Source organism: Parasteatoda tepidariorum, chromosome 7 (genome assembly GCF_982258835.1).
Source record: "Parasteatoda tepidariorum strain Cologne lab strain chromosome 7, Ptep-v5.0, whole genome shotgun sequence".
Taxonomy (NCBI): Eukaryota; Metazoa; Arthropoda; class Arachnida; order Araneae; family Theridiidae; genus Parasteatoda; species Parasteatoda tepidariorum.
In genome coordinates, this window is record NC_141761.1 from 47571264 (window position 1) to 47586186 (window position 14923).

Sequence of the window (14923 nt, forward strand, 5' to 3'; positions counted from 1 at the left end):
CACTTTCCATAATGTTATGAAGTTGGAACACGTGTTCTTGATAAGATAAATAAAAAAAATTAAAAGTTTCATTTCAATAATTTGTAATTATCAGGGTAATTGGGAGAGATAATTATCCTAATTGATTGAAAAGCTTAATAACATGTTTACATTAAGATTAAAAATCTCAAACTTGAACCATGTGTTCTTATCAAATATGAAGAAAAACTAAGAAAAACTAAATAACAGGTTTTTAGCAAGATAGAAGGCTCAAAGTTGGACCATATATTTATAAGATAAACAGGAGAACTTAATATTAAATATATTGTAGTTAATGGTGTAATCAGGCGTAATTACCCCAATTGTAAGATATGTAAAAAAAATTTGGATCACGTGTTCCTTGCCAGATGTAAAGAAAAAACTAAAAGAATCTCATTTCGAAATTTTGTAGTTATCGGGGAAATTAGGGTGAAATTACCCCAATTGAAATTTATTCTAATTAAAAGTTTGCCACTACGATAGAAGCTTTAATTTTGACCAAGTGTTTCTTATAACGGGAGAGACACTAAAAATGTTTCATTTCCATATTTTTGTGATATTTCGTATTTATGAGTTTGTGTATTCGGACCAACCTTCCGCCAATTTACCCCTTTCCACTAAAATGCTAGGAGCAACCTTCCGCCATTTTACCCTAATCCACTACAATGCTAGGAGCAACCTTCCGCCAATTTACCCTATTCCACTAAAATGCTAGGACCAACCTTCCGCCAATTTACCCTATTCCACTAAAATGCTAACGTCGAGGAGTTGAAGCAATGCTGCCTAACACAATGTACCAATCTAGAGTCACGAAGCGTTGACTGTACAATGTAGTTGTGGAATCGCGAAGCGGTCAGTCCGTTTTGGCCATATTATATCCGGATAGTTCTATTGTAAAAAGAAACGTGGTAATCCCAACTGTTCTGGGTCCTGGTAGTACGAGACGTATAACTTAATTAGTGAAACATCTTGTCTTCATCAATTAACTTATTATTTACAGCATGAGCAAAAAGCGCTTTTATTCAAGATCTACGAAGATTTGGGAGGAATTTCGGTTTCCTCTGAATTTCGGGGATGATGCTATTGCAGTTCTGAATGCGTTTTTATTTCATTTTATTACCGGCGTTGAACAGCTGTTCCATATCGGATTTGCGGTTCCCAAGGTTTTCAGCAGCTTCGTTATTTTAAACTTAACCATTCATAAACTCCCGGATCAAACATTAGGGAAACTAAGTTCAGCTGAAGACGTTTTGATAGAATTAACACGCATTTAATCGGACGCATCAAAGCTTACGAATCGTGAGGAAGAAATTAGAGAGATGAAACAAATTTTAAATAACCTTGAACAAGAGTAGTATAAGTAACGTTAGTAAGCATGCTTGTTCGTCGCCAATGAAGACAAACATTAGCTCAAATTGGCAACCAGCTGAATCAGAGCAGGGCCGCCTCAATAGGAGTTATCAGTTATCACGGCACTTGTATCGTGACGATTCACAGTTACGCTTCTTTCACTTTCTGTTTTGATTTTAATAGTTTAAATGTTGTTCTAAAGAGATAGCTTCATTCATTAAATGTCAAGCTCTGATAGAAAAGAAATCTTCATTTCAACGAAAACATAATTGCTGAATTTCCTTAGTAATATTTTAAAAGAATATTTATTTAGTTATTTTTAAGAGAAATTCAGAAAATAACTTTTTCATCTATCGGCATATTTATATAGGAAGCGTAAGCAGAGTAAATTAAATATTATAACAATTAAATATTTCAACCATAAAAAATCAGATTTTTAAACAGAAAAAAACAGAATTTTTTTTTTAAATATAGAACATTCATTAACCTCAAAACTTGACTTGAAACGAATTATAGGTAATTTTTTAAAAACTTTTCTTTAAATTACTTGACATCAGAAGTCTTCAGCTATTTTCTAACTACAAAAAATAACAGTATACAAAATAAGAAAACTTGTAACGATCTGAACATATCAAAAGCTAACTAGTTAATTTAATAAATGCTATTTCTGTTGTGTTAAAACATTCAGATTTTTTTTTTATTTCTTTTGATTAATTAAAGATGGTAAATATTCCTTCTACAATTTACCTTTATTATACCCTTTTTTTATCTTACTTTTATAACTCCTTCTTTAGAGTCGGGCCTGATCAGAGTGCCAGTCGCAGAGCTAGTAAACAGAACGTGCAAGCAATACTCATTCTACCGTATGGAGTCATAGGGACAACTCGTTATTAACTTGCTAAACCTAACTTAATGACACTTCTTTGCACATATAATAAAAGATAGCAGAGTGTTTTACATATATATTTGATTTTACTGCTATGAATGAATGTATAAATGAAGGGTAAGTTTAAACCCTAAGTTTTAAGCACTCAAACTGTAATTTTTTATCAAACGAACTTTTTATCTTACTTTTATAACTCCTCCTTCAGAGACGGCCCTGATCAGAGCGCCAGTCGCAGAGCTAGTAAAAGATCGTGCAAGCAATACTCATTCTACTGTATGGAGTCAAAGGGCCAACTCGTTATTAACTTGCTAAACCTAACTTATGGCACTTCTTTGCATATATAATAAAAGATAGCAGGGTGTTCTACATGTATATTAGATTTTACTGCTATGAATGAATGTATAAATGAAGGGTAAGTTTAAACCCTAAGTTTTAAGCACTCAAACTGTAATTTTTTATCAAACGAACTTTTTATCTTACTTTCATAACTCCTCCTTCAGAGACGGCCCTGATCAGAGCGCCAGTCGCAGAGCTAGTAAAAGATCGTGCAAGCAATACTCATTCTACTGTATGGAGTCAAAGGGCCAACTCGTTATTAACTTGCTAAACCTAACTTATGGCACTTCTTTGCATATATAATAAAAGATAGCAGGGTGTTCTACATGTATATTAGATTTTACTGCTATGAATGAATGTATAAATGAAGGGTAAGTTTAAACCCTAAGTTTTAAGCACTCAAACTGTAATTTTTTATCAAACGAACTTTTTATCTTACTTTTATAACTCCTCCTTCAGAGACGGCCCTGATCAGAGCGCCAGTCGCAGAGCTAGTAAAAGATCGTGCAAGCAATACTCATTCTACTGTATGGAGTCAAAGGGCCAACTCGTTATTAACTTGCTAAACCTAACTTATGGCACTTCTTTGCATATATAATAAAAGATAGCAGGGTGTTCTACATGTATATTAGATTTTACTGCTATGAATGAATGTATAAATGAAGGGTAAGTTTAAACCCTAAGTTTTAAGCACTCAAACTGTAATTTTTTATCAAACGAACTTTTTATCTTACTTTTATAACTCCTCCTTCAGAGACGGCCCTGATCAGAGCGCCAGTCGCAGAGCTAGTAAAAGATCGTGCAAGCAATACTCATTCTACTGTATGGAGTCAAAGGGCCAACTCGTTATTAACTTGCTAAACCTAACTTATGGCACTTCTTTGCATATATAATAAAAGATAGCAGGGTGTTCTACATGTATATTAGATTTTACTGCTATGAATGAATGTATAAATGAAGGGTAAGTTTAAACCCTAAGTTTTAAGCACTCAAACTGTAATTTTTTATCAAACGAACTTTTTATCTTACTTTTATAACTCCTCCTTCAGAGACGGCCCTGATCAGAGCGCCAGTCGCAGAGCTAGTAAAAGATCGTGCAAGCAATACTCATTCTACTGTATGGAGTCAAAGGGCCAACTCGTTATTAACTTGCTAAACCTAACTTATGGCACTTCTTTGCATATATAATAAAAGATAGCAGGGTGTTCTACATGTATATTAGATTTTACTGCTATGAATGAATGTATAAATGAAGGGTAAGTTTAAACCCTAAGTTTTAAGCACTCAAACTGTAATTTTTTATCAAACGAACTTTTTATCTTACTTTTATAACTCCTCCTTCAGAGACGGCCCTGATCAGAGCGCCAGTCGCAGAGCTAGTAAAAGATCGTGCAAGCAATACTCATTCTACTGTATGGAGTCAAAGGGCCAACTCGTTATTAACTTGCTAAACCTAACTTATGGCACTTCTTTGCATATATAATAAAAGATAGCAGGGTGTTCTACATGTATATTAGATTTTACTGCTATGAATGAATGTATAAATGAAGGGTAAGTTTAAACCCTAAGTTTTAAGCACTCAAACTGTAATTTTTTATCAAACGAACTTTTTATCTTACTTTTATAACTCCTCCTTCAGAGACGGCCCTGATCAGAGCGCCAGTCGCAGAGCTAGTAAAAGATCGTGCAAGCAATACTCATTCTACTGTATGGAGTCAAAGGGCCAACTCGTTATTAACTTGCTAAACCTAACTTATGGCACTTCTTTGCATATATAATAAAAGATAGCAGGGTGTTCTACATGTATATTAGATTTTACTGCTATGAATGAATGTATAAATGAAGGGTAAGTTTAAACCCTAAGTTTTAAGCACTCAAACTGTAATTTTTTATCAAACGAACTTTTTATCTTACTTTTATAACTCCTCCTTCAGAGACGGCCCTGATCAGAGCGCCAGTCGCAGAGCTAGTAAAAGATCGTGCAAGCAATACTCATTCTACTGTATGGAGTCAAAGGGCCAACTCGTTATTAACTTGCTAAACCTAACTTATGGAACTTCTTTGCATATATAATAAAAGATAGCAGGGTGTTCTACATGTATATTAGATTTTACTGCTATGAATGAATGTATAAATGAAGGGTAAGTTTAAACCCTAAGTTTTAAGCACTCAAACTGTAATTTTTTATCAAACGAACTTTTTATCTTACTTTTATAACTCCTCCTTCAGAGACGGCCCTGATCAGAGCGCCAGTCGCAGAGCTAGTAAAAGATCGTGCAAGCAATACTCATTCTACTGTATGGAGTCAAAGGGCCAACTCGTTATTAACTTGCTAAACCTAACTTATGGCACTTCTTTGCATATATAATAAAAGATAGCAGGGTGTTCTACATGTATATTAGATTTTACTGCTATGAATGAATGTATAAATGAAGGGTAAGTTTAAACCCTAAGTTTTAAGCACTCAAACTGTAATTTTTTATCAAACGAACTTTTTATCTTACTTTTATAACTCCTCCTTCAGAGACGGCCCTGATCAGAGCGCCAGTCGCAGAGCTAGTAAAAGATCGTGCAAGCAATACTCATTCTACTGTATGGAGTCAAAGGGCCAACTCGTTATTAACTTGCTAAACCTAACTTATGGAACTTCTTTGCATATATAATAAAAGATAGCAGGGTGTTCTACATGTATATTAGATTTTACTGCTATGAATGAATGTATAAATGAAGGGTAAGTTTAAACCCTAAGTTTTAAGCACTCAAACTGTAATTTTTTATCAAACGAACTTTTTATCTTACTTTTATAACTCCTCCTTCAGAGACGGCCCTGATCAGAGCGCCAGTCGCAGAGCTAGTAAAAGATCGTGCAAGCAATACTCATTCTACTGTATGGAGTCAAAGGGCCAACTCGTTATTAACTTGCTAAACCTAACTTATGGCACTTCTTTGCATATATAATAAAAGATAGCAGGGTGTTCTACATGTATATTAGATTTTACTGCTATGAATGAATGTATAAATGAAGGGTAAGTTTAAACCCTAAGTTTTAAGCACTCAAACTGTAATTTTTTATCAAACGAACTTTTTATCTTACTTTTATAACTCCTCCTTCAGAGACGGCCCTGATCAGAGCGCCAGTCGCAGAGCTAGTAAAAGATCGTGCAAGCAATACTCATTCTACTGTATGGAGTCAAAGGGCCAACTCGTTATTAACTTGCTAAACCTAACTTATGGAACTTCTTTGCATATATAATAAAAGATAGCAGGGTGTTCTACATGTATATTAGATTTTACTGCTATGAATGAATGTATAAATGAAGGGTAAGTTTAAACCCTAAGTTTTAAGCACTCAAACTGTAATTTTTTATCAAACGAACTTTTTATCTTACTTTTATAACTCCTCCTTCAGAGACGGCCCTGATCAGAGCGCCAGTCGCAGAGCTAGTAAAAGATCGTGCAAGCAATACTCATTCTACTGTATGGAGTCAAAGGGCCAACTCGTTATTAACTTGCTAAACCTAACTTATGGCACTTCTTTGCATATATAATAAAAGATAGCAGGGTGTTCTACATGTATATTAGATTTTACTGCTATGAATGAATGTATAAATGAAGGGTAAGTTTAAACCCTAAGTTTTAAGCACTCAAACTGTAATTTTTTATCAAACGAACTTTTTATCTTACTTTTATAACTCCTCCTTCAGAGACGGCCCTGATCAGAGCGCCAGTCGCAGAGCTAGTAAAAGATCGTGCAAGCAATACTCATTCTACTGTATGGAGTCAAAGGGCCAACTCGTTATTAACTTGCTAAACCTAACTTATGGCACTTCTTTGCATATATAATAAAAGATAGCAGGGTGTTCTACATGTATATTAGATTTTACTGCTATGAATGAATGTATAAATGAAGGGTAAGTTTAAACCCTAAGTTTTAAGCACTCAAACTGTAATTTTTTATCAAACGAACTTTTTATCTTACTTTTATAACTCCTCCTTCAGAGACGGCCCTGATCAGAGCGCCAGTCGCAGAGCTAGTAAAAGATCGTGCAAGCAATACTCATTCTACTGTATGGAGTCAAAGGGCCAACTCGTTATTAACTTGCTAAACCTAACTTATGGCACTTCTTTGCATATATAATAAAAGATAGCAGGGTGTTCTACATGTATATTAGATTTTACTGCTATGAATGAATGTATAAATGAAGGGTAAGTTTAAACCCTAAGTTTTAAGCACTCAAACTGTAATTTTTTATCAAACGAACTTTTTATCTTACTTTTATAACTCCTCCTTCAGAGACGGCCCTGATCAGAGCGCCAGTCGCAGAGCTAGTAAAAGATCGTGCAAGCAATACTCATTCTACTGTATGGAGTCAAAGGGCCAACTCGTTATTAACTTGCTAAACCTAACTTATGGAACTTCTTTGCATATATAATAAAAGATAGCAGGGTGTTCTACATGTATATTAGATTTTACTGCTATGAATGAATGTATAAATGAAGGGTAAGTTTAAACCCTAAGTTTTAAGCACTCAAACTGTAATTTTTTATCAAACGAACTTTTTATCTTACTTTTATAACTCCTCCTTCAGAGACGGCCCTGATCAGAGCGCCAGTCGCAGAGCTAGTAAAAGATCGTGCAAGCAATACTCATTCTACTGTATGGAGTCAAAGGGCCAACTCGTTATTAACTTGCTAAACCTAACTTATGGCACTTCTTTGCATATATAATAAAAGATAGCAGGGTGTTCTACATGTATATTAGATTTTACTGCTATGAATGAATGTATAAATGAAGGGTAAGTTTAAACCCTAAGTTTTAAGCACTCAAACTGTAATTTTTTATCAAACGAACTTTTTATCTTACTTTTATAACTCCTCCTTCAGAGACGGCCCTGATCAGAGCGCCAGTCGCAGAGCTAGTAAAAGATCGTGCAAGCAATACTCATTCTACTGTATGGAGTCAAAGGGCCAACTCGTTATTAACTTGCTAAACCTAACTTATGGAACTTCTTTGCATATATAATAAAAGATAGCAGGGTGTTCTACATGTATATTAGATTTTACTGCTATGAATGAATGTATAAATGAAGGGTAAGTTTAAACCCTAAGTTTTAAGCACTCAAACTGTAATTTTTTATCAAACGAACTTTTTATCTTACTTTTATAACTCCTCCTTCAGAGACGGCCCTGATCAGAGCGCCAGTCGCAGAGCTAGTAAAAGATCGTGCAAGCAATACTCATTCTACTGTATGGAGTCAAAGGGCCAACTCGTTATTAACTTGCTAAACCTAACTTATGGCACTTCTTTGCATATATAATAAAAGATAGCAGGGTGTTCTACATGTATATTAGATTTTACTGCTATGAATGAATGTATAAATGAAGGGTAAGTTTAAACCCTAAGTTTTAAGCACTCAAACTGTAATTTTTTATCAAACGAACTTTTTATCTTACTTTTATAACTCCTCCTTCAGAGACGGCCCTGATCAGAGCGCCAGTCGCAGAGCTAGTAAAAGATCGTGCAAGCAATACTCATTCTACTGTATGGAGTCAAAGGGCCAACTCGTTATTAACTTGCTAAACCTAACTTATGGCACTTCTTTGCATATATAATAAAAGATAGCAGGGTGTTCTACATGTATATTAGATTTTACTGCTATGAATGAATGTATAAATGAAGGGTAAGTTTAAACCCTAAGTTTTAAGCACTCAAACTGTAATTTTTTATCAAACGAACTTTTTATCTTACTTTCATAACTCCTCCTTCAGAGACGGCCCTGATCAGAGCGCCAGTCGCAGAGCTAGTAAAAGATCGTGCAAGCAATACTCATTCTACTGTATGGAGTCAAAGGGCCAACTCGTTATTAACTTGCTAAACCTAACTTATGGCACTTCTTTGCATATATAATAAAAGATAGCAGGGTGTTCTACATGTATATTAGATTTTACTGCTATGAATGAATGTATAAATGAAGGGTAAGTTTAAACCCTAAGTTTTAAGCACTCAAACTGTAATTTTTTATCAAACGAACTTTTTATCTTACTTTCATAACTCCTCCTTCAGAGACGGCCCTGATCAGAGCGCCAGTCGCAGAGCTAGTAAAAGATCGTGCAAGCAATACTCATTCTACTGTATGGAGTCAAAGGGCCAACTCGTTATTAACTTGCTAAACCTAACTTATGGCACTTCTTTGCATATATAATAAAAGATAGCAGGGTGTTCTACATGTATATTAGATTTTACTGCTATGAATGAATGTATAAATGAAGGGTAAGTTTAAATCCCAAGTTTTAAGCACTAAAACTGTAATTTCTTACCAAACGAACTTCGAAGAGCCAAAATGTAGCTCGCCAAAAATGTAAACTCTTTTCATTTTTTTAATATAAAAACTATATTAAATAACATAAAAAATGAAATAAAATAAAAATATATAAATAAATAAATTTAAAAAGAAAATAGTTTTACTTCCTTGAGCCGAAATTACTGAAAATATTCCTAACACATCTCACAAATACTCATTCTAAGAGAATCGTTTCAATACAGGTAAAAGTTTCGTTATTGACTATATATGAGATATCATAATAAGACTCACTGTAATTCAGCCTCATCCATGATGCTGACAGTCTCAAGATGCTAACTTTGTCAAGAGGTTTTGAGGCATTTACAGCTGGGGGGACAAGAGTGGCCAGCTGAGCAATCTGGTCGTTGAGTCGGTCACGCCTTTGCTTCTCGGCCTGATTTCGCTGTATACGCACAGCAGCACTGAAATAAAAAAAAAAAATTCCAATTTGTACAGATTTGTAATGAATCAAAGTAATATCGAAACGAAATCTTAAATGCAAAAACAAAGAAACACCTTTGAAAAGTTGAAAGGATTTAAAATTGACAGTTTATTTCATTCTTAACTCACGTCGCAATCGTAAACCAAATCGTAAAACTAACTCTAGAGTGTAAAATTTTTTATAAGAAATATTTATGCACAGAACATATCCAAGTTTTAAGCAAAGTAAAAAAAAGTTTGAACAACTGTTACTATAAAGCATCTTTATTTAAATGTAATACAATACTAAAATTTAAAATAAAAAAGTCCAGCATTCGTTATGTATATTGGAATCCTTTTTTTCAAAAAACTATGTGCTAGGTTCTTTTCTTAAAAGAACTACTTTCTTTAAGTAAAATACTTTTTTTTTTGCTCTAGAAACTATTTCACAGCCGTAAATAGATTGCTAAAATTTCCGAAATTGGAAGCTAGTTTTAACATTCTCAGAAAATTAAACATGAAGTTTCGTACACTTTCCTTTTTTAGAGGAAAGTGTACGAAGTTTTCTTCCTAAAGTAGGATATAATTTTATTCCGAAGACATTTAACCACTTCGGGACTTAAAGTTAATCAAGCGATTCTCCCTTCCCCCTCCCTCCCTCCATATCATAGAAAAGACGATCCTTTCTGACTCCAGCGGCCCATGATCACACGGACGTAATTTCAGTTAGATATTCCCCGACATCTCGTATTAGTACATATGCTTACCTTTTAGTACGAATACGCACGGAATTTGAGAACCTGGGAAAACGTTTTTTTCTCAAGACATCTTAAGATTTATAATATGAAAAATATATATTTGATGATATGAATATATATTTAAAATATGAAAATATATATTTAAAATGAGAAAATATAAATTTGAAAATATGAAATATATATATTTGAATATTAAATATACATGAAAAATAACATTGATGTCCACGCGAGGATAAAATAAGGTTTCCGACCTAGGATAAAATAAGGTCCGGCATCTCGTAATAGTACATATGCTTACTCTTTAGTACGAATACGCACGGAATTTGAGAGCCTGGGAAAACGTTTTTTTCTCAAGGCATCTTAAGATTTATAATTTGAAAAATATATATTTGATGATATGAATATATATTTAAAATATGAAAATATATATTTAAAATTAGAAAATATAAATTTGAAAATATGAAATATATATATTTGAATATTAAATATACATGAAAAATAACATTGATGTCCACGCGAGGATAAAATAAGGTTTCCGACCTAGGATAAAATAAGGTCCGGCATCTCGTATTAGTACATATGCTTACTCTTTAGTACGAATACGCACGGAATTTGAGAACCTGGGAAAACGTTTTTTTCTCAAGGCATCTTAAGACTTATAATATGAAAAATATATATTTGATGATATGAATATATATTTAAAATATGAGAATAAATATTTAAAATGAGAAAATATAAATTTGAAAATATGAAATATATATATTTGAATATTAAATATACATGAAAAATAACATTGATGTCCACGCTAGGATAAAATAAGGTTTCGCAAACTTAAAATGAAAGTTTCATTAAAACTTGCTTTTCACTTACTTATTAGTATAATGGTTTTTGCCTGGAATTTTCTCGTCATTTTTACGCTTTTCCAAGATTTTTTTAGTTTCCATATTCTTAATGGATACCTGGAAGGAAAAAATATTTAATAAGGCGAAACAAAGAATACAGATAATAATGAGATAGAAAATTTCTTTGGATTTGATCAAATTATAATTATTAGTATAATATTCCCAGAATGAATTGAAAAAATGGCGTTGGGATACTGTATTAACTTTAATTACTTATAAAGATTGAATTTCTCTAACTTAAACACTGAAAACTTTTAAAGACTAATTTTATTTTAAAGTGATGCAGCAATGAAAATTTCAAAATCAGTAAGATACATTTTATATTTAATTTTTCTTTAGCACTTCACACTTCTCGTCAACTTGGCGATAATGTAGAAGCTACAGTATGTAAGAAATATAGTTTTGATATTTATTACAGAAATAAATTTTAGTAAAATATATACTTAATGAGCCGTTTAAATAAAAGCAAATTTTGTATGCAAACTTGCACTCACGCTTATAATTTTTTGTATCACAGTCAACTATAATATACAATTCGTATTTTTTTAAAAATATTTTAAATATAATAAAATAAGATAACGTAATATGAAAAATAGCAAAAATTTCGATTTGCTATAAAATTTATGGTAACAAAATTCATTGTGGATAATTTCGTAATTTAGTATTCACTTCAATTTTAATATGTTACGAGTACGTCAGAAAAATATCAAACAAAATTACGTATTTCTTTACTACAATTAGTCATCTTGTATGCTTGCTCTGTTAAAAACTGTTTAAAACCCAGAAAAAATTAACAACATAACCTTATTTCATATTAGATATATTTAAGTAATAATAATAGTTATATGTAGTAATAATAATAGATATACTAATAATAATAGATATACAAATAATAATAGATATACGAATAATAGATATTATATTATTATATAATGTTGTAAAATTATAAAAAAAATTTGGGAAAATAATACCCTTTTTTTGATAGAAAAAAAAATTTGTAACGTTATTATAAATAATACCTAAAAAAAACCTACGCCCCTCGGTAGCTCCCCTCCCCTTTTCTGAGGGAAATAATGGTGAAAAGAATTTAATTTCTTTTAGACCGGCAAGTAGGGCTATAGTTCCGATGCATTTTTTTGCGCTGTATTGAATGAGATCAATCCTGAGACGATCGAACTAATAGTTAAAATGTTATAAGGAATTTATGTACAAAAAGTATAAATTTGTACTTGTACCTATTCACGTATCTGATATTGCTATCTAAGCAATTAAGAAATTGTTTTATATGCAATTTTTTTTCGCTGAATCGAATGACACTATACATAAGTAAATAAAACACATAGTTTAAAAGTCGCAAGAGTTTTTATGCAAAATATCTACTTGTTTGACATTTACACACTTTACTTAACTATCTAGGGACTGCCTGAACATGTAAGGTCAAGGGCGCCGGCAGCGGGGTGCAAGGGGGTGCACTTGCACCCCCCTGGCTGTTTTTTTTAAACAATTAAAGAGATACAGAAAAATTTTGTTATAAAATTTTTTTATTAAACATATTTTTATGGAAAAACAAATAATTAAGTAATTATTGATGCATAACAATTAAAAAATTGTTTAATCAAACAAGAATTGTAATTGTTTGCTGTCCAAATCTGTTTACAACTTTTTCAATTAATTCTGAATCATCTTTGATTCTTTTCTTATGTACACTGAGCATTCACAAACTTGGCAGATATCTAAGCTATATTTTTAAATTTCGTTTAATAAAATGTAAATAATATATTTTCTATTAATTATTCAGTTTAACAAAGGTGTATAACACAAACTGACTTCTCGCAACTGTAAAACTTTATCAACACAATAAATACCTATGTTAAGCGTGCACAAACACGTTAGTATACGAAACTACTGTTTGTACTTACTTGTGTTTCAAAGTTAGTAGCTATGCCAGCGCCAGCGCGATCGCCTTTGAGCAAAATTTGCAAGTACAAGAAATTCGTACTTTTTTTTAAATATCTTGCTAACAATGAAGAAATGTATCTTGAAAAAATGGACAGATGAAAGTATATGTAATAACAAAACAAAATGTAATAGCAGAATATTTTAATTTTTTTTCGGGGGGAGGGGAGGGTAGTTTGTTAGAGGGTTGCACCCCCTTTTATATTATTCTGCCGGCGCTCTTGTGTAAGGTATATCTTTCGCTTTAATTTTTCCAGCTAAAAAGGATTTATGTGTATTAAATTTCTTTATTTATTCATTTTTGAATACTTTTTGTTTAATTTTATTATTTGAAATATGTTCTATAAAGCTATTTACCGATGCTGGTGACCAAAAATTCAACTTAAGGATAATAAATATTTTTAAAACTTAAAATATTAATTAGCTACTGTATAAATAAGAAAATTACAGGCATATAAATCCCGCCGACCCTTAATTCTTTTATTCTGGTAAATTACATGCATGTTCAAAGATCAAAATAGTATTTTTTTTTAAGTAAAGGTTTAAATTTGACTTAGTAACAGTACAATGTAAATGATGAATATTTTAACATGTATGCTATAATAGTCAAGTGAAAACTGTTACCACCGTCGTTGAACAGCCAACCCAATTTTTCGGGTTGACGACTACTAATGTTCATCTCCGTAGCCTTGTAATTTTGAACCCAATCGGGAAGACAATGGAACTCCTGGATCAAGTATTAGGAGAAATTTGCCTTTGTGGGGGACTTTTTGAAGAAACTACCCCGCATTTGCGTTAGTTGGAAGAAAAATCACGAAAACCTCCCACGGTTAGCCTGACGGTAAAGGGGACTCTAACCAATGATCAGTTTACCACTGAGGATATTTTACGTCAGCACTGTGGTCGTTGCAAGCCGGATCCGGAGTTCGTATCGACCAGCTATAGCTGGGATTCGAACAGAGTTCAGCGCATTGGTAGGCGAACGCTCAATCAACTGGTCCATCATGGCTCTAAAGTGAAAATTTGAAGAAACTACCAAGTTTCATACCACGTGATATTTGGAAGACGCTTGATGGCTGCTAGAGGACAAACCGTACTAAAGTTTTGAAAGAGATACAACCGCAATTTACCACCGACTGTACCAGTCACACTATTTTTTCTTTTAAGTTCACATTTAACAAACTATTTTTTTTTCCATACTTCCTGACAAAATATATAAAAATCACATTATACAAGCTTTATTACCATGCTAGATGAATACCCGTTCTTCGCACGGAGTAAAGAAAAAAAGAATAAATCAATACTACGAAATCATGCTCAAAACTTAAAGGGATATATTTTGAATTGAAGGGCTTAGTGAACTACAAACTGGGATTAAAGTACCAAGTAAGTGACATTTTTAGGGGAATTAATAATGTATACATCTTACATTATTAATTAATGAATCAGAGAAAATATCAGAAAGTGGTAGCATCAATATGGGCACATTTAATGTAACATAACTGGTTTTTTTTTTCTTTCACTTCAAAATAAATAATCTACAATAGCTGTAAATTTGCTTGTATGATTTTTATTTCAGAGTAGTCAATGGTAAATAAAATAAGGTAAAGAATTATTAGTCCCACCTTCTAATTAATTTATAATAAAATAGTTCGAATACTCCTTTCTCTACCCTGATTATAACCTCTCAGAAAATGTCACTTATCTGGCTTTTCCACGAAGTTTTTCATTTAATAAAGCTAAAAAACTTTCAGTTCTTTATTTATTATTATTTGTTGGCCTTTTCAATAGCTTTACGTTATTAAATTAAGCAAAACTAGTTTTTTTTGTATTCCTTCCCATCAGAATAGAGATTAATTTTGTTGACAGTAATTATAATATTGTAATAGAGAGCAGCATCACTGAGCATAATACTATTGCTCGTGGTTATCTCGTAATAGTCAAAATTTAGCACTA

General features: G+C 32.4%; 1 protein-coding gene across 8 annotated transcripts in view; it reads right to left on the reverse strand.

The window, feature by feature from the left end:
- Nucleotides 1-14923, reverse strand: part of LOC107445918 (uncharacterized) — a 227196-nt gene that overhangs the window by 67684 nt on the left and 144589 nt on the right. For all 8 annotated transcript variants that reach the window (XM_016060415.5, XM_071183495.2, XM_071183493.2 and 5 more), the window contains 2 exons: nucleotides 10980-11068; nucleotides 9184-9353 (listed from right to left, as the gene is read on the reverse strand). In XM_016060415.5, coding sequence (XP_015915901.1) covers nucleotides 9184-9353; nucleotides 10980-11053 — 244 coding nt within the window. In that variant the 5' untranslated portion in view covers nucleotides 11054-11068. The remainder of the gene's footprint in view (nucleotides 1-9183; nucleotides 9354-10979; nucleotides 11069-14923) is intronic.